General features: G+C 32.4%; 2 protein-coding genes and 1 long non-coding RNA gene across 4 annotated transcripts in view; 1 reads left to right on the top strand and 2 right to left on the bottom strand.

Annotated features, from left to right (window-relative positions):
* Positions 1-403: 403 nt before the first annotated feature.
* On the bottom strand, positions 404-2,300 carry LOC126693788 (uncharacterized). Its single transcript, XM_050389917.1, has one exon. The coding sequence runs from the start codon at positions 2,162-2,164 to the stop codon at positions 584-586; it is 1,581 nt and encodes a 526-aa protein (XP_050245874.1). The 5' UTR covers positions 2,165-2,300; the 3' UTR covers positions 404-583.
* Positions 2,301-15,082: 12,782 nt separating this feature from the next.
* Positions 15,083-19,379, bottom strand: part of LOC126693786 (uncharacterized) — a 36,806-nt gene continuing 32,509 nt past the window's right edge. For both annotated transcript variants that reach the window (XM_050389916.1, XM_050389915.1), the window contains exon 3: positions 15,083-16,130. In XM_050389916.1, the coding sequence (XP_050245873.1) occupies positions 15,681-16,130 (450 nt within the window). In that variant the 3' untranslated portion in view covers positions 15,083-15,680. The remainder of the gene's footprint in view (positions 16,131-19,379) is intronic.
* Positions 16,682-19,379, top strand: part of LOC126693787 (uncharacterized) — a 59,086-nt gene continuing 56,388 nt past the window's right edge. Inside the window, exon 1 of the long non-coding RNA XR_007645531.1 lies at positions 16,682-17,496. This is a non-coding gene — a long non-coding RNA (uncharacterized LOC126693787). The remainder of the gene's footprint in view (positions 17,497-19,379) is intronic.

The raw sequence follows: 19,379 nt of genomic DNA, 5'->3' as shown, positions 1-19,379 counted from the left end.
GGGATGATCGATTATATATGTATATATAAATCGATTTATAACATTAATTAGAGTATAAAGGCAACTTCTAGTCGATCGGATACAAACAAAAACAACAAAAGTAGTATCTTTTTTCTTATCATTAAATGGTAATAATATGTTTCATAGCAATTACAAAAACTTCTCCTTCAAGGAGAGTATCATTCTTAATTACCCAATAATAGAATTAACAGACACCAGGATTTATATTGTTTTGTATATTAGCCAAGATTAATTATTGATTATAACTCCTTGTTTTGATCATTATTATCAAAATGGTAATGTGTTCATGGCCCGTTTATATCCAATTAAACAGATAGGTACTAAAAAAAGATATAGATATATAGCCAAGACCACAAAATGTGCTTTTGCTAACTTTCTCATGTATGTATCCAACAAAATTTATTAACATACCCATAACGTGTCCATAGAAGAATACAACAGTTTTATTCCCAAATATTATATACACGTAAAAACAAAACTAATTGAAAAAAAAAAAACCAAAACAAAAATTTATAATAATTATAAATTCTATTCTCTTTCCTTTTTAGTGGTCCACTAAAGTCTAACAATCCCTATAAACAGAAGAATCTTCCTCAAATGAACATATTAACTTCATAATCAAAGAATTAAAATCATAATTACCATTACCACGTTGGATTATAGCGTAATCTGATAATGACGTGGCAGAAGCTGAGTTTAGACCAGGAATCAATGAACTCGTTTCTGGGATTGACTCAGTGTTCGTTACCAAATTGATGTTCTTCAATAAGAACTCGCTCGCAATGAGTTGACTCAAAATTGCCGACTCGGTGACCGAGTTCTTCTTCTTGTGTTGCATGGCAGCTCGAACAACTTCGGTTAACATTGAATTTGATAACCGTCGAACCCCTCGAGCTCCACCCATGATCACAGCTGAGTTGACTAGGAAATGAGACTGAGTTTTGTCCGAGTTCTTCTTATTATGCTTGCTAGAACTCCCTGGTTTAGTTGATAAGTAAACCGACACAGGGTTCTGATTCCTGACTCGGCCGAGTGGATCACGGAGTAAAACCGAGCTCTTCACGTCCACCAGCATTATATGCTTGAAATTCCTCCGAACTCGGCCGAGTAGCATCGGATAACAAGCCCATCTTCTCAAACTCATTGGAACGTGGTCTAGAAACCCAGCAAGCGAGTTCTCCGGGTCAAGCTCAGACGATTCAAAACCCACCACTGAGCCATAACTCAACCGAGTCGACTCAGTCTCAATTTCTTCCCCACCACCATCCGAGGTAATACTAGAATTACTTTTCTGAACTCTCTTACCCCACATAGACTCCCCCATTTCCTTCTTCCCAGGCTTCATAAACTGAGTCACATCAAAACCCAGAACCCGCTTTTGACTAGCAGTAGTATTCAAATCCTTTTTGTAATGGTGAACGAGTTTGAAGAACGAGTCGTTCTCTTCTTGAAAAATGGGACCAAAACTCGATAAAGAAGTAGAATTGGGAAAGATTAGAACTAAGTCCGCTTTGGCAGTGAGGCTAGACCTATGTAAGAGTCTTAAAAACAAGCGGAGATCATTGTCAGTGACATCCTCAAGTACATGACCAACAACAAGATCGTTCATAGCTCTAGTGCCTCTTCTATAAAGAGCTCCCATTCCTTGTAACGCAGTCGGTGAACGCTGTAAAAGAGGTGTCTTTATGGCTCTGGGGTGTGATATCTTAGCAAAAGAAGAGGATTCGGAAATGGGTTTATGGGAAAGGAAGCGTCTTGGGGAGCTGGGAGTGTGTGGTGTGATAGAGGGTTCAAAAGTAGAGAGAGTGAAGAGGAGGAGCGTGATGAAGAGAAAAAGAGCACAAATTGAAATAGTGGATTGAGCTCTAGAGAGAATGAAATTAGAACCATTTCTTCTAAGGCTTTTGGATTTCAAAGAAGAAGAAGAAGAAGATGGCGATGAGGAATTAGGAGAAGAAAAGAGGAGGTTTTTGTCGACATTAATGGTGGGGTGATTATTATTAGTAGTACTACTGTTATCTTTAGGAAAGAAGACTAGAAGTAAACCCATGCCCCAGTTTTCGCTACTGCTATTGCTACCACTGCCAGTGGTGTTGTTGTTGTTGATAGCTTTGAGCTTGGCCTTGGCGGAAGAGAATCCCATATCTTACTTGATCTCTAGCTTTTACTCACACTCACACACAAAAACACTCACAGTTTTTTTTGTTTGTTTTGGCTGTTTTGGTTGAGATGGCGAATGAGGCTGAGGCAATGAGATTGTTGTTTTTGTCCATAACCCCTTTCCTAGCACTTTCTGTATTTTAATAATTATTATTGTTTTGTACCTTCGAGACAGAATATTGTCCTTAATTACAGCGGGCAGAAAAAAGAATAATGACCATAGTTATAATGCTCACCAACCAAACATTTTTCACGTTCCCTTAACATAATTTTCACCTGTTTTCACCGTAAACATCATTAGTTTTTTACCTGTATTTGTGTTAACTTTATTTATTATCAACCTGTCACAAGATTCGAAAAGAATAAAATTTCTCTTTAAATTATTTTAGAAGGAACTCTTATAAATTTTTTATATATGTTTATATTAAGTGTGGACTTTAAAAATCTAACAATTAAATTGTTTGTTTTTATTATACCCTTTATACTTGTAAAATTTCAAAAAAATAAAATATCAATTATTATGTCAACAAACAAATGTCAAGTTTTTATGATCTAAAATTATATATAAAAAATAAATGTTATTGATCGAATAGTAAATAATATCTAATTTAAAAAAAATTTGATATATATGTTAAAAACATAAGAAACATGGAATTTAATAATTAGATTTTTATAATTTACACCAAAAAAAAAAAAAAAGATATATGAAAATTTTGAAAAATTTCTCTTAAAACTAATTTAGAGAGAAACTTTGTTCGTTTGGGAATAGCTTTATTAGAGCATTAGAATTGGAAAATTGCAATGCTATTCTGTTTTACAATTCTAAAAACCACTTTATCATTTATACCATACTATTTTACAATACCTCCACATCCCAAACTTCTATTTTCCTCTTTTACTCATGAAAATAATATATCTACGTAATAAAATAATATATCTCAAAATTATATATTTTCTCTCCATCTCTCTCATTTTTAGCCCTCTTCCATCTCATTTTTAGCTATCTTCCTCCGAAGCCTTCATTTCCGACGATGTGGTGAAATAGTCCAACAATAACCCATCAACTCAAACACCCAACACTTCATAGATCAACCAAAAACGCATCAATCAACAAAACCCACAAACAAAAAATCCTAAATTTCACAACTCGGCTTCAAGAAAACCCAAAACTTCATTCGCTCCATGATGAGCTCGTACTCGCACTGCTCCGGTCGTGGATCGTGGGTCGTGGATCGCGAATTCGTGATATGGGTTTCGCCGTGCTCGATGGTTGTGATTCGTGGATTGCGAATTCGTGATATGGCGTCGCCGTGTTGGTTTCGCCGTGCTCGGTGGCGTGATATGGTGCTGGGTTGGCTGTGCTCTGTGGTGTTGGGTTGCGGGTGGCTGTTTCGGTTTTTGGGTTGGCTTCATATGGTGCTGGGTGGCTGTTTCGCCGTGGTGCGGGTGGCTGTTTCAATTTTTGGGTTAGCGTGATATGGTGCTAGGTGGGTGGCTGTTTCACCGTGGTGTTGGTTTTTGGGTTCAACGATGGAGAGACAGAGGAGAGAGAGTCAGATAAAATATTATTTTTTTTTTTACAATACTTGCTACAGTGTAATTCTATGTTTAGAATTGCACTGTAGCAGTATTGCAAAAAAATTTGCAGTAGCATTCTCTAATGCAGATGGTTTTGGTGCTTAAAATTCCAAATTTCCCTTAGATTTGGCATTAGCATTCTCCAATGCTAATGCTCTTAATATATATACAAAAAAGAAAAGTTATTATTTTCAATAAGCTGAAACTTAAAAAAATAAAAAAATAAAAAAAAATAAAAACAAGTTTAATTAGAGCTAAGAAAAAAATAGTATGAGACCTAAAAACAATAAATAAAATAAGCAAAAAATAAATTAGCTTTTAGTTGAATGTCAAATGGGTAAGGGCGGTTTTTTTCAATAGTTTTTTTTTTTTTTTTACATAGTATTTATTAAAAAATAAATTATCATTTTTATATTAAATATGTGACAAAAACTTGAAAAAAAAAGGCAAAAAGCTTCCCAAATAGACACCATTTAGTGATAATAATGATACCTAAGAAACATTTTTTTATTAAGTATTTTGATTTTTTTTTTTTTTTTTTATAAAACTTAGGTACAGTAATTGAGGTACTATTTCTTAGATTCTTTTCTCAAGATTCAGCCATGTGACTACTTAACTAAAAAAAATACACTTTCATCTCATAAGAAAAAATCTACATGGCAGAATTTTAAAAGGAGAACCCAGTGGCTGCTCTAGATTTTTTTTTTAGAGGGGTCAACAAAAAGATGTATTTTTAGTAAGAGATGAATTTTGCGCTTTACAAAAATTTCTTATTACAAATTTGCCCATAGTATGCATGAGTAAAAGAATAAAAGATAAACTATTAGTTCATTTAGGACATTATTTTTAATACAATGAACATATTAATTATTTTCATTAAGTGAACTTTAGTTATTACTATTTAAAATACTTTTATCTATTAGTTTAGGACAATGATATGTCAATATTGTATTATCAATGTAAGATTTATATTGTAGATTAAACAAATATGTGCAATATTATACAAATTTGCAAAAAAATGTACAATACACATTTGTTTGAGGCAATGTAAACCTTATATATACAATGTAAACTAAGAATTTTCTATTAGTTTATTCCAAATTTGTTAAGATCTAAATAGGCTTTTTTTTTAGGTTTAAGATGAAATTTTTTTTTTTTTTTACTTTTGTTGTTGGGCTTTTTTTGTGTGTTTAAAAAGACCAAAATAGTGTTAAAAAAATTATATTTAAGCTTATTTAAATTGTCCTAAAAAATATTTTAGGGTCAGGGTGTTCAAATTTTTATTTTAAGAGGAACAAATCAAAAATTAAAATTAAAATTAAAAATATTATATATTATATATATAAAAAAAAAAAAAAGCCAGCTCAAGGGGTTTATTTGAACCCCCTGAACTTCATATAACGCCGCCCCTATGAGAACCTAAGAACAACACTTAAGTACTATAACTAAGTCTATTTTTTTTAATATATATATATATATATATAGAGAGAGAGAGAGAGCGAGAGAGAGAGAGAGAGAGAGAGAGAGAGAGAGAGAGAGAGGGAGGGTTTAACCTATAACGTCCAGTATTTTGATAGTTGAAATGATGTTTTCATAGAGAAAAAATGTTCACAAGGTTTATTGTAATTGAAGTAGCATCTTTGTATTAGGAAAAAACTTAAATATAATTAGTTAGGTGCAGTACATTTTTTATTCTTTAATTAAATTCAAACACGTAACTATAAAAATTATATTAACCAATGAAATCTATACAAACAAAATGGTCTTTTTCCCCAAAAAAATTAAATTTAATATAAATTTATATATTTGAATTTAATTTAAAAACATTATATATATATATATATATTTTTTTTTTTTTGTATCTAATAGGAATTACACCTATATTTTTCTTTTTTTAATCACCCATAATAAATCACATTGGAAGGAAGAGTAATGCAATGAACATAATATTTTTTATAATAATTTCAGAACAAAACTTAAATGGTAGGCTATTAGTGATTCTCATTTATACCCCTGTTGACATTAATATTTTATTAAGGACAAAATTTAGTTACAATACTTTAGGTGCTATTGCTTAAGTTTCTCTCTTAAGATTCAGTCATATGGTTACTTAATTTAAAAATACACTTCCATCTTATGAGAAAAAATCAACATGACAAAATTTTAAAAATGAAATCTAAATAATCGCACTTAAATACTGTATCTTTTTTTTATTAATCATTAACAATTTACCGTTTATGTTTTATTGTAAATTTGTTGCGTAAATATTACGCGCGGGTGACTTAATCGTGGAAAAAGAAACATCGTGAAAGATGCAGGTTGAAAACAGTAACCAGCAAGGAAGAAAGGTAGAATAGGAACTAGGAAGGTACAAAAAAGGTCATGCCCGCGGGGTTAATTGGGATTACCCCGTAGTCGTATGATATCACTATCACTATCACTCTATCAGTAAGTATATATGGACTACTGATATCCACAGCCTCAACAATGAAAGTGATGCACGCTTACGCATGGCATGGATTTCTTCTTCTTCTTCTTCGTCTTCTTCTTTGACTTTTTTGTTTCTTCTTTTGGGTGTTCTTTCCCAATTGTATGACTCATATCAAATGGAACACAATGTAAAACAGTAATTACGTTTCATATTTATGGGAGATATTTAGATTGAGTTTATAGACGATTTTAGATAATTAACCCTCTCTCCTTAATTGTTTATGGCTTCAAAACATTATATACACCAAGTGGTATTTTATGGACATTTGCCATTTAGTGATTTTCTTTTTAATAAATTTTCGAAGCTGGTGAAGATTGTGAATGCAAAGAATTGCATGATTAAGGATCTTAATCAATGTTTCACCTTCATTATTGATTTTTAAAAGTACAGTACATGGGACAATTAAGATATGGCCAACGAGAGAGAGAGACTAAGGCTTATGATTGAAAGGAACTTCGTGAAAATAACATTTCCATTAAAAAAACCTGTAGTGTCATTTCAAAAATTAATATTTGTAATTTTGAGTTCTATTTAGTTCAATTATCTTCAAATAATAGACCTAATTTCAAATTCCAAATACACTAATTAAATAAACCGTCAATATCATATAATTAAAACTTAGAAGCAAATAAAAAGTGAAATACTACTCTAGCAAAAACTCATTGGTGTAGAGTGTAGTGTAGTCCCCACAAGGTTTAGAATGAAAGTAAGTTCCTGACGATTTCTTTCTATGAGTCACAAATCATAATCCTTCTTTTTCTTTTGGGATGTACCATACAGTACTTAAGACACCTCAGCTCTCATGCCCTCTTTCTATTCCTTCAAATTAATTATATTATTATGAAAAAAATTCCACCCATCAAATTTATTCAATTATTATAACAATGAAAATTTTAAATCAAAAGTGGATGTCAGTCTTGTCATTTGAAAGTTTTAATGACTAGACCCAAAACAAAAACATTGAAAGGCCTAGGTGCAATTGATCTTTTTCTTTTTCTTTATGCCCATACTGTGCCAATTTTGGGTGAAAAAATTTTCATAACCTGCCCAACGTGAGCTGCGTGGCCTTTTCAGGTCGTTTTGACTTAGCAATAGTGACGGCTCTTCATAAATGTCTAGTGCAAGATTTTTGGGTTAATTATAATCATCAATCCTAAATTATATGATCTTAGGTAAATGGGTTTCAGTTAGCACATCTGATAAAGTCTTTTATGGTTGAATAAGAGATTTGGAGTTCAATCTCCGCTTACACCAAAAACTGATTGGTGTTTTGGTCTGATAATAAAGATCTTTTATCTGAAGCGAACGTCATAAATTGAAACTCTCTTAAAATATGATTTTAGGTAATGTATATGCACTTCACATTTATAAATTTTGCATCAACACCTTTTTTTTTTTTTTTTTTTTTTTTTTAATGGGGGCAACAACACCTTAATTTGAGGTTAATATCAATCCTGACATCTATCTTAAACTTTTATAGCTTTAAAAATGTAGACACTAAACCATGAAAGCATTTCCAATTACACTTTTAATATGGACTCTGATTTGAATGATGAGTATATTTGGCAAATGATTCTTGAATTAGGGTTTTACATTTTGAATATTATGGTGCCCATTAAAAATATCTCTATATTTTAAAGTACATATGTGACATTAATCCAAGATTTTATTATGGCAAATGTGCATGGGCGAAGTTTTGGTGGAAAATAACCTAAAACTAAGCAATAAACCTCTCAACTCATCGGTTACGTGATAGGGAAAAATTTCCAATCATTTTAAAACTAAGTAATAGACTTGCCAGCTAGTTGTCCTCTTGAATCAATTGAGGGGACACGTGTCAAAGCAACGTGCAGCCTTAATATGTAGGAAGTGGAACATTCCAGTAACATTGAATGTGGTGGTCAGTTGTTCGACCACTCAAACCATTCCTTCATTAGATGAGCATTGGGTTGATGGAATGGCGAGGATGATCGGGTCATGTCCCTGTGTCCCAAAATGCAAAGGTCGTTGACGCCGAGTAGGCTCGTCCAAGATCTCTTCTGCATCACATCATATTTAGCTTAATTTCGTGTTACATATGATACTCCTACACAATGTACGCAATTGGTATGATTTGTTTAACTACATGTACTTCTTTCCTCCTTAAAATAGCAGGATTAAGAAGAAAAAAAAAAAAAAAAAAAAACCTGAAACATCATTGGATTGCATTGTACGGTTGAGCAGAATTGAATTTTCATTAAATAAATATTAATTGTTTTAGAGTACAAGGTCCACTTATTGATGGCTTCGTTCTTCAATCTTCAGCACCTGACATCACAAAAATGTAAAAAAAAATTAATATATAAAAAATAAAAACCTGCCGACAATATTTATGCTATTGGCTATGAAAACACTATATATGAAATGGAATGTAGTGTGAAGTAGGTTGAAATGTATGTGGATGTGGGTACTGGTAGGGTCCAATTAATAAATGGGAAGCCCTGTTCTATTGATCCCACAATATATAGCTTCTACGCTATTGCTAACCATTCATCTTCTTACAAAATCTATGGCCAGCCAGCCCTACTCTATGCCCACTGCCCAGTGGCCTCAGCCCCACACGCGTGCGTGCCGTGCCACACTCGGGCTCTTCACTCTTTATAGTTTATTTACTTTTTAATATTTCTTTTGGACAAACACTTATTTGGTACTTAAAAATACAAAAGATATTAATTTGGTGTTTTGTAGATAACTATATATTAAATTAAAAAACTTGTAAGAGTGCTCATTGCTCCCTGCGGCTTAAACCCTGTCATACAAATTGCAATCATAATTAAATATTGAAATAATTTGGAAATTTACAATCATGTCCTAACGTCGGTAACCAAACAAGTTGAGAAATCAATTTTGATTGAGATGAGGCACATTATTTTTTATTTTTTATTTTTTATTTTTTAAATTGATTGAGATTAGATGACCCACATAAACAAGTATTTATTTATCCACAATGACTTAGTGTCAACAAAAAATTCTTAAACACTAGTTACTAGGTAAACCTGCGATATTCAATCAAAAGTTTAGAAGTACAACAAAATCTTATAACATTTTCATAACACTCTTGTTTTGAGTTTGGTGGGTTCAATTTTTTTTTTTTTTTTTTTTTTTTTGACTTATGGTGAGTGGACACCTCCATTTATTGTAAAAAATATTGTGAGATTTTGTTGTGCTAGTAGAAAAACTCAAATTCTGATACCTCATATTATGAGAATATAATTGAATTAGTATGTTATACAAAGTGTATATACACTAAGTTCCACATGGGATATTTATTAGATTATATTAAATATATAAGTAATTATGAGAAAGCTCTTCTTTTCTTTTCTTTTGTATAATGACAAATGCATACCATCCCAATCGAAAATATAACGAAAAAAGAAAAAAATGTTCATAACAAATGCAAAATTATAAAACGCTAGTAAATTTTTTTTTAAGGAATTGTGCCATATATATATATATATTAACATAATTAAAGGATAAGGAATCTCTAACTTCTAACTTCTATCAGAAGTATATTCTTGTACATTCTCAAAAAAAAAAAAAAAGTATACACTTGTACAATTCTTTTTAATAAGAATCTAAAACAGGGCTAACTTTTTGCAGAAAAATGTAATTATCCTTTTTTTTTTTCTTTTTCTTAAAGATGTCAATAATACACAACAGGACAGCAAACTCGTGTTTGGTAGTACTTATATTATGTATGTTAAGTACTGATTTTGATTGTGGTTTAAAAATAAAAATCTATGTGATATTGTGTTTTTTCGTTCCAACCTTGATCTAGGTATCGAATTTTTCATTGAAAAATCAAACTCTCATTCACATGGGATCTCGCTTGGATCCACCACAACACAAAAAGACAATGGAGACGTAAATTTTTTAGTGAAAATTTTATTATTCAAGAATTTTCCTATTGGTTCATCGATATAAATGCTCATGCTCAGAATCATTCATTCATTCATTTGTTTATGTTATTGTCATCTTCAAGCAATCCCAATTAAGGAAAACTTTTATTCTTGCTTAAACAATTGATTAAAAAAAACCAAGTGATTTGATAATAAATTGAAAAATGTGGGGTCAAGATGTTTACACAAACAAACACGAATTACATGTAAAATCCTCCTCAGTTCATAGTAGCTTTCCAATTTTTTTTCACTCGTAAAACGATACCAAGAACAGAGAATAAAAAAAGGCCAAAGAGCAACCATGTCCAAAATAATTGTCCAACTTTCACACAATGTTTTATTCCTTATTGTCTCTTTTACTTTAACTCTCCCACAGCAAGCTACCTCTTATCCAATGCCTTTCTCATCCTTGCCATAGAAGGAATGAATTTGAGCATTTCTCTACAAGCCAAATAAAGCAACCATGCATGTGAAACTCAAGCTAACTTTGTCAAATAAGACTGCAATTTTCTTCCTCCATTTTTGTCAATTGCCTAACAAAGCTTACAACAACCAGAATTTCTAGTGCACGTGCAATTTGGAAAATCCTCATTCTTATCCCTTTTAGAAACTTGCAATGGTTAAATAAAAACCTCCCCTTTCACCTTTGGTATGATACACAGGTGTTTGACTTTTTTTTTTTTTTTTTTTAATCTAAACTTATAGTTACTTAACAAGTTGTAAATGGAATAGTATAAAATATAAATTATAGAGTGAAATGCTTAAAATAAGACAATGTTTTTTTTTTTTTTTTGTAAATCAACCAAACCATTCATAAACAACTCTATAAGCTTAGTTAGAGTTCAAGTCAAGCTTAAACATTTTACTTCTATTGTCATGCTGAACTCAAACATTCATTATTTTGACAAAACTCGCTCATTTACAGCTCTACTATCAACTTCACTGTTCCCAACCATCTTACTAAACACAACAGTGATCAATTAACCTTGGACTCATTGTGGACACATGGTGCAGACGGTGGTCTTGATCTCACACCCCCAACTTATTAATGTAGCAAAAGAAAAAGGCATTATTGAATTGAACACTGCATTCAATACGCTTTGGCATTTGGGTACGTTATAACAAATTCTTATATTAATTACCCAAAAATAGTTTCCCAAGGTAGTAAAAACACACTATTATCAAAAAAAAAAAAAAAAAAAAAGGTAGTAAAAACACACACCACCCAGTTTTGGAAGCCAATTATTTCTGCATTGTGCAGATATATAGATCATAGATCTTCATTGTGAACTGATTGGATTGGTAATGCACGCGCCTAAAATTGGGTGTGGGGGTTATGAATATGATGGTGAGACCAAATAAACAGGACAAGAAGATCTGAGATGGTTGAAGATGATGAATTATGAGTTTGGTCCCAATGAACATGGTCATTGAGTTTCGTTCCCACACACACGCAGTACTGTTTTGACGGTGGATCCAGTGCAAATTCATTGAAATCTAACACACGTGTTTGTGATGCTTTGCTTTTATGTAAGCTTTGCCCGTACGTTGGAAATTTGAGATTGAGATTTATTTGGCTGGACTGTGTGTCGAGTGATTCTGATTCATCACTCACACTCTTATTCCAAGTTCTTAATAATAATAATAAATAAAATAATGAGCAAGAGAAAAATGAGAGAAATTATTTTTTAAAATTAAGGATTAATAAATATTTAATTATGAATTGTAATAAAAAAAATTATACTCTGTCAATTATTTATTGACTTACTATACACAAATTTATTGAAGTTGTGTGTGTTTTTATGAATATTTGTGTACCTTTTGACTTTATTTTTTTAAAACAATGTATAAAAATATTATTTAATAAAGTTTTTTCTTTAGGGCATTCATTAACAAAAGCTTAGTTTTATATTCTATAAATCTCAATCCCATGATATAATCTCATACTATTATTTACAAAATTAAATTTAAAGTTAAATTATAAGGTATTAGACATAACCAAAGGGTTAGTGACTATATTAGAGATGTTGGACAGTAAACACAATAATCACTGTGTTCTTCAAAAGTTGTTTCCATAAACAAAAAATAAATCAATTTTAATTTATATAAGTGTCTCTTTTTCAATATTAATGCCTTTTTGTTTTTGAGAAAGAATATTAATTTCTTGTTGGAGAAGTAAGTTATAGAATTTTAATAGATTAATCAAAATCGACCATGTATTTGTTATCCAAAGTTATAATCTTTGTTATTTCTTTAATTGATATGTCTTTTTTAACACTTCTTATATTATTATTATTTTTCTATATCTTTTCTTATTTTATCAACTTTTTTTTTATAAATATATTATTAGATATATAAAATTATATATATAACCGCGTAACATACATTATGCAAACACTTTAAAATGGATTATTTGTATTCTTTGTTATTTCCACTTTGACCTAGTTGACAGTAGTACTGCGAAATTACAATCATATTTATAAGCAGAAATTGCCAAGAATTTTGTAACTTCGTTGACACTTCTTCATGCACAAAAATGCTTGAGAGTTTAAGAGTAAAGGATTTGAGTTATGGATTATCAGCATGTTGTAATTAAAAAAAAAAAAACTAAAACAAAAAAAAGAAGAAGAAGAAAGAAAGAGAGGCTATAAGCTGTAATAAGAAACAATCACAAGGTGGTAGACTTGCTGGTAGGCCATTAAGGGGCTCCCATGCTTTTAGTGCACCGCCTTAAAGGTTCTCCATGGCTTTTAAGGCTCATGTCTCCCACCTTCACCTACCTTGAACAGAAAATATACAATGCAAAGATCTAATTAACTTCAACCTTCAGTCTCCAATTCCAGTTGTTGAAAAGATCACCTCAGGACCCAGCTAGAGTAATGGTCTGAACGAGATATGAGTTGGCTGCAGTGATTAGCTGGGTTCAGCTCATTTTTTCTCCAAACACCCCCTTTTTTTTTTTTTTTTTTTTTTTTTAGCGGTGCTGTACTATTACAATTTTTTCAATTGATTTATCAACTTTTAAATACAAAAATAAAAAATTAAGTTATTGATATAGTAATAATCATATTTATTTGTAAATATTTTCTAATGTTTTTTGTCTCACCTTTAACAAAATAAGCTAGCCAAATAAATGCACATTCTCTATTTGTAATATAAATGCTTTGTTTTTGTGTTTTTTTTTTTTTTTCCACTAATGGTCCTATGTGACTTAGGAGGGCATTTCACGTTTTTTTAATCCAAGTAAATTGATTTTGCTAAAGTTGGAAGTACACTTTCTTTTAAAAAGTTAATAATAAAAAGAGATAAAGTGAATGAGACCCATTAACATATGTTTCAAATTCTCATTGAAATATATAATTCGAAAATTTAGAAGTTTAGAAAATAACAGAGTTTTTGGGAATTCCAATGTACATATTTGTTTTGGTTTATTCTTTAAATCTTTTGGATTAGTTGTAGGGGACTAAGCCCCAACGTGGGAACGATGCTGTGCTAATGTCATGATCAACAAGCAACAACAACTGCCTAATAACGAGTCAACTGGACAATTTCCTGATTGGATTTTCAGCCATTAATTTCCATATTTGAGTCAAATTAGCAACTGCTAAAGTGCATAGCCAACCACTGCTTCTAGCAATCTAGCCCCATTTTAGAATGTTCTTAGTGAGTGGTAATCATGATCAGTTTATTGAAATGCCAGGTGTGTAGACCAAAGACCAGTATGAGAAACAGTAGCAACATGCTCCAACATGTGTCAATGACATTCATTTTAATTTTAACAAGGCCAAGCACTAAGTGGGACTTGGTCTTAAACAATATATTTTTTAATGTGAATCTTAAACAAGAAGTTTGTTGAATGCAGATTGGTTTAGAAAATGGCATCACTTTCCTATCCGAGATTCTTGTTTATCACTTTATTGAAAGAAATTGGAACCAAAAAGCACAAAGAAGAATATTTAAGCCAAGTCTTTTAGATATAATTGCTTTTAAAAACTCAACTTTTTGAAAAAATTCATTTTTTTTTATCGCTAATATTGGCTTAAGTCAATGAATATGATTACTTAGGTAAAAAAGAGAGGAAAAAAACAAAGACTTTCTGGTTGAAAATATGCAGAAAATATGTTTTTTTTTTTTTTTTTTTAATTTAATTCGTGGCTGAACAATGCAAGATCAAGCCACTAAATCATTGAAGACATTGTTTTTTTTTTTTTTTTTTTTTTTTTTTTTTGTCTTTTAGATATAGGCTAAATACTAGTACACACTTGGTTGTTACACACAACCGTACATACACACTTTGTACTAAAATAAATATTAGTGCATACTCGATTGTTTCACACAACCGTCACAATTTCAGTGCAAAATGTGTGTCTGGTTGTGTGAATATGAAATAAATACTGCTCTTAGATTTATGGATTCCATAACGAGAGGTTGCCCTCTCTTATCTCTAGAACCTCTTATTTTCTAATATAAACATGATTTGATTCAAAGTACACTAAAAAATTTAAAATAAGCTTTACTGCGAAAAACCAACTTAATATTTAGAATAGCTTACATTTCAAATCTTATATTTTAGGTAAAAGTAAAACTAATGAAATGTTCAGACTTAATTTGAAACTTCTGGGCCTTCAAAAAAAATTTTAAAACTTTTGAACACATCGTATTTAATTTAAAACCACTATTAAAATTTAAGGCTTATAAAATAGTTCTTTCTAAATTTTATTCATTTGTTTATATTTATTTGTAAGACTTCCTAAATTTTATTTAGTGCATAAGTAAAATGAAAATTGTACATCTGTTTTACGTTTCTTTCTTCTCCCCCAAATGCATAGACATTAGTACTATTAGCAGCAAGTAATCTTCAGAGATCGACAAATATGAGACCATTACGCAAAACTGAATAAAACTCCTGCTCTTATTTCATGTTCCTCTAAATTCTTTCAAAGCTCTACAATAACTTGCTGTAAGAATAGAAAATTTACTATACATTTGTTTTGTTGTATGAATAGAATATCTAATACGAGATACAGGTAATCTAAAAGCAGAGAGATGGATCATAACATCTAAGTCAGAGAGAAATGGGTCCAAAGTCTACCATTTGGTAGATATGTGAAATCACTGTACAAATCCAATGGTATAGCCCACAACACGCAAGTGTAATCCAGAAATTCATTGGCTTCACAGAGTTTCTAATAAAATTTTAAACATTCCACTAATGAGTGATGAATTACAGGTCTTGCTCCAAAGTGTTACCTAGACAAGTTCAATAAATTCCTTCTCGATTGCTAAGCCCCATACCATACTAGTAATTTAATCACTCATAAAACTTAAAAAGTCCTTGATGGGGAGGCAAAGACAGCAAAAAGCTTGTGCACAAACCAAACATGGTAGCCACTATCTGCTTCTGAGAGAACGTTTCAGGTATTCGAGATTAAAACAAGACAACTTTTCTTTTTAGTTTCTAATATTTGTATTAACATGCTCCAAGAGAGATTTCACTGTTCTTTTGCCTTCTTCCTTTCCAAAAACTGTTCTTTAGCTGCAGCCACAGCATCTCCACTTCTCTTATGATGGTCACGCTTTGGTTGTTCTGCTGATGGCTGTTCAGCTGAAGTTTTTTCTTGATCTGAAATGTCGGTTATTGGCTTTTTCTCTAAGGATTCAACGCTTTTCTTTGGCAGAATGGAGCTTTCACCTTGATGCTTGTCTTCCATGACTGAAACCTTCAAAGGTGCATTTGATGCATTTGGTGACTGACCTTCATCTGATGTATCATCAGAGCCTTTTAATTCAAGCTTCTCTAACTCCCTTGACTTGGCAAGTTTCACTGGCTTCTTTGACTCAACCTGCTTCTCTGATCTCCTCACCTCAGCATCTTTTGCACCAAAAGCAAAATTTTTTCCAATGTTGAAGTAAAAATCACTCAAGTCACTCTTCCTTGTAACCTTTAAACAACAATGCATATATAAATTATCAATATGGATTCAAAGCATTTGAGAAAAACCTAAAAAAAAAAAAAATGATCATATCAAAGCATTTAATTTAGTGTGGTCTTCAAGAAAATATAAATCACAGCATGAAGTCATCACATAAAGACATGGATAGAATATTAATCTAAACATAAAACGTGGCTAATGCTTGACTTGGTCTTTAACACGCCTTGGCCAAACTTGGAAAGTGGCTCAAGGATGCTTGTATGAGCATAAAATAAATCATGAGGGTTGAAGTTTTGAGTTTGGACGAATTGAATAAGGGTAATGGGTTAGTACCTTAGGACTTACAACTTAGCAACAACCTTACATGTCCTTTTTTATATATAAAAGTAACCTTACATGTACTAATTATCACATGATTCCACTCCAAGTAACATGACTTCATCATAACACCACATAGTGATAGTTACATAGAAGTTGGGATGTTCACCAATAAAGCTTCCTGGGACCTTGTTTATGAATATGGCATTCATTGACATATTCACTGTTTTTTTTTTTTTTTTTTAATATAGATATGAATGATAATATTTCAAATGTACAATGTCCGCTCCATAATGATTACTCTTTATTAGGCCAAAACATCAATTGGTATTTGATATAAGCGGGGATCAAACCCCAGATCTTTCATTCAATGACAAGAAATTTTCCTAATTGAACTAACTAAAACCCACTATTTGACATATTTACAATTAGAGCTACAGAACTAATATTGGTACAATTATATTGTACTCTTCTGGAGAAGATTCAAAGAGATTTTTTGTGGGAAAGCTTTCAAGGAGAGCATAAAATTCATCTGGTTAATTGGTCCATCGTTTGTTGACCAATTTGACAAGGAGGTTTGGGTGTGAGGAAGTTGTTGTATTTCAATTATGCTCTGTTACGTAAGTGACTAGCGATATGGGTTGGATAGGGATTCTTTATGGAGGAAGGTTATTGATTGCAAATATGGTACAAACAATAGTGCGCGGTACTCTGGTGAGGTAATGGTGGGGCTTTGGAAACATAACAGATTGGGTGGGACCACTTTGCATGGTTGCATCTTCCATTCGGTTTGAGGCAGGATGTGGTTCTCAAATTCAGTTTTAGAAACAATTTTGGGATGGAAGTGGTACTTTTCAAGACCACTATCTGGAATTATTCAATTTGTTAGAGATCAAGATGGTCAGCTGTCAGACTATATGGAGTGGGTGAATGGTAGGTTACATTGGAAACCGGTGTTTATCAGAGAGGCACAAAATTGGGAGTTGGAGTCAATGGCTCACCCAAAGAAGGATTTACATCTAGGAGCTACTATAGGGTGCTGCAAGCAAGCGTTGAGGTTACTTCCCTGTTTCCTTGGAAGTGTGTATGGAAGTCTCTTTCCCCTCCTAGAGTTTCTTTTTATGTTTGGGAGGTCGCCCTAGGCAAAATTTTGATGACAGACAACCTGCGGAGGAGGGGTTTCCTTTTGGCAGATTGGTGTTGTCTTTGTCAATCTGATCGAGAATCTGTTAATCATTTGCTGCTGCATTGTCCTTTTGTACATGATCTGTGGGCATTCATATTTTGTCTAGTTGGGACTAACTGGGTTATGCCAAACTCTGTTGAAGCCATGCTGAAATCTTGGGATGGAGTAAGGGGAGTTCGAAGATATGTAAAAGTTTGGAGGGCAGAGCCAGCATGTATTACGTGGTGTATTTGGAGGGAGCATAATCAATGCACATTTGAGGGAAAGGAGTTTTCTCTGCCTAATATTAAGTTTCTCTTCTTGAAGACTCTTCGAACGGGCATCAGTCTCATACCCCTTCTGTGTACTCCCTAATGGAGTTTTTAGAGTCTTTATGCCGTTGATACAAAGGCTTTGAACTTTTCTGTTGTTGCTCTTTTATTCTTCTTTCTGCATTTTTTTCCTTTTTTTAAACTCTGGTATACCACCTGTATACATTCTTTCAATTTTTTTAATGAAGTTTGATTACTTATCCAAAAAATAAATAAAAATTATATTGTACTTTTCTATAAGAGTCTAGAAATCCCAGTGGCGGGGTGTCACTAATGAGTTGTCCCCACCAACCGTCATTTTTTTTCTTTTTGAAAATTCAATAGTTACAACAACGGAGAGGAGACTTGAACCTTGAATGTTTAGAAAATACCAAGAGGTGCCAACTAGTTGAACTACAAAACTCTTGGCATCCCCATCAATTGTCATTGTCAAGAATATTATCTATTTCTTGTAACTAACTCTCCTATATATGAGGAATATATTGGCTCAGGATTGTATCAGATTTTCAGCTCCTCCAAAAAAATGGATGAAATATCATACAAATGTTTTTGAATTCTCTTCTCAAATATTCTTCACAAACATTCAAACAGCAGCAGCAACCAGTGCATGTGTTCCAAACTGCTGCACAGAGCATATTACAAGACTTAGGGCCCATTTGGATTGAGGGGAGTAGAGTAGTGTTGGCTGAAAATAGGCTAATTTTGGGCCAACTCTACTCTACTCCACCTCAATCCAAACGGATCATTATGTAAACCTCCAATGGTCTTCAAGGACCCTTGAGAGGGTTTTCTGTTCTTGCCCTCATTGTAGACTTGTCAAGTAATACTGATTGTACACTTCTGATCTTGCCCTGGCTGACACTCATACATGTTTACTTTGTTTACCCTCTTTGTTACCATCATCATAAGGGTTGAATCATAGGGTGAATGCACCTCTCTAGATACATCTGCAGTGATTAGGCTAATCTTTCTTAGGCAACCAGAAACTTTCCTAAAGCTGCCTGATTTTATCGAAGTTAAGGTTACATGCCAACAGGACAGGTATTGGAGTCACTAAACGTCTAAACCAAACCAAGCTGCCACATTAAGCTAATACCAACCAGCACCAACCCTTCATTTTCTGCTTTCTGACTAGTGCCTCCCCTTCTAATTATTCAACACAACCGAATCCAAACCAGTCTAGACCATGCCTAGCCAAAACAGAACTTAACCAACCACTGGCTCTAACTTATACTAGTTTGCCAAAAGCCTATAGACATTTACTTTATTGGTAAGTTACAGATGGACCCATTGAGTTTTCAACCCATAATCGAGACATTTACAATCAAAAAACTTGGGGAATGATAGGCTTCAAATTGATTTGTCAACGGAGGATGCCCTTCAAGGAAAAATCCATGATAATGCATTTTACCACTCATCTATCTCTTAGATGAGTAAGGTATG

This window comes from Quercus robur, chromosome 7, assembly GCF_932294415.1.
Source record: "Quercus robur chromosome 7, dhQueRobu3.1, whole genome shotgun sequence".
Lineage (NCBI taxonomy): Eukaryota > Viridiplantae > Streptophyta > Magnoliopsida > Fagales > Fagaceae > Quercus > Quercus robur.
The sequence above is the reverse complement of the archived record's forward strand: the minus strand, read 5'-3'. Positions and strand labels throughout refer to the sequence as shown.

Bases quoted from the DNA above. Each gene is read 5' to 3' on its own strand.
- LOC126693788 (XM_050389917.1), bottom strand. From the start codon at position 2,164: ATGGGATTCTCTTCCGCCAAGGCCAAGCTCAAAGCTATCAACAACAAC.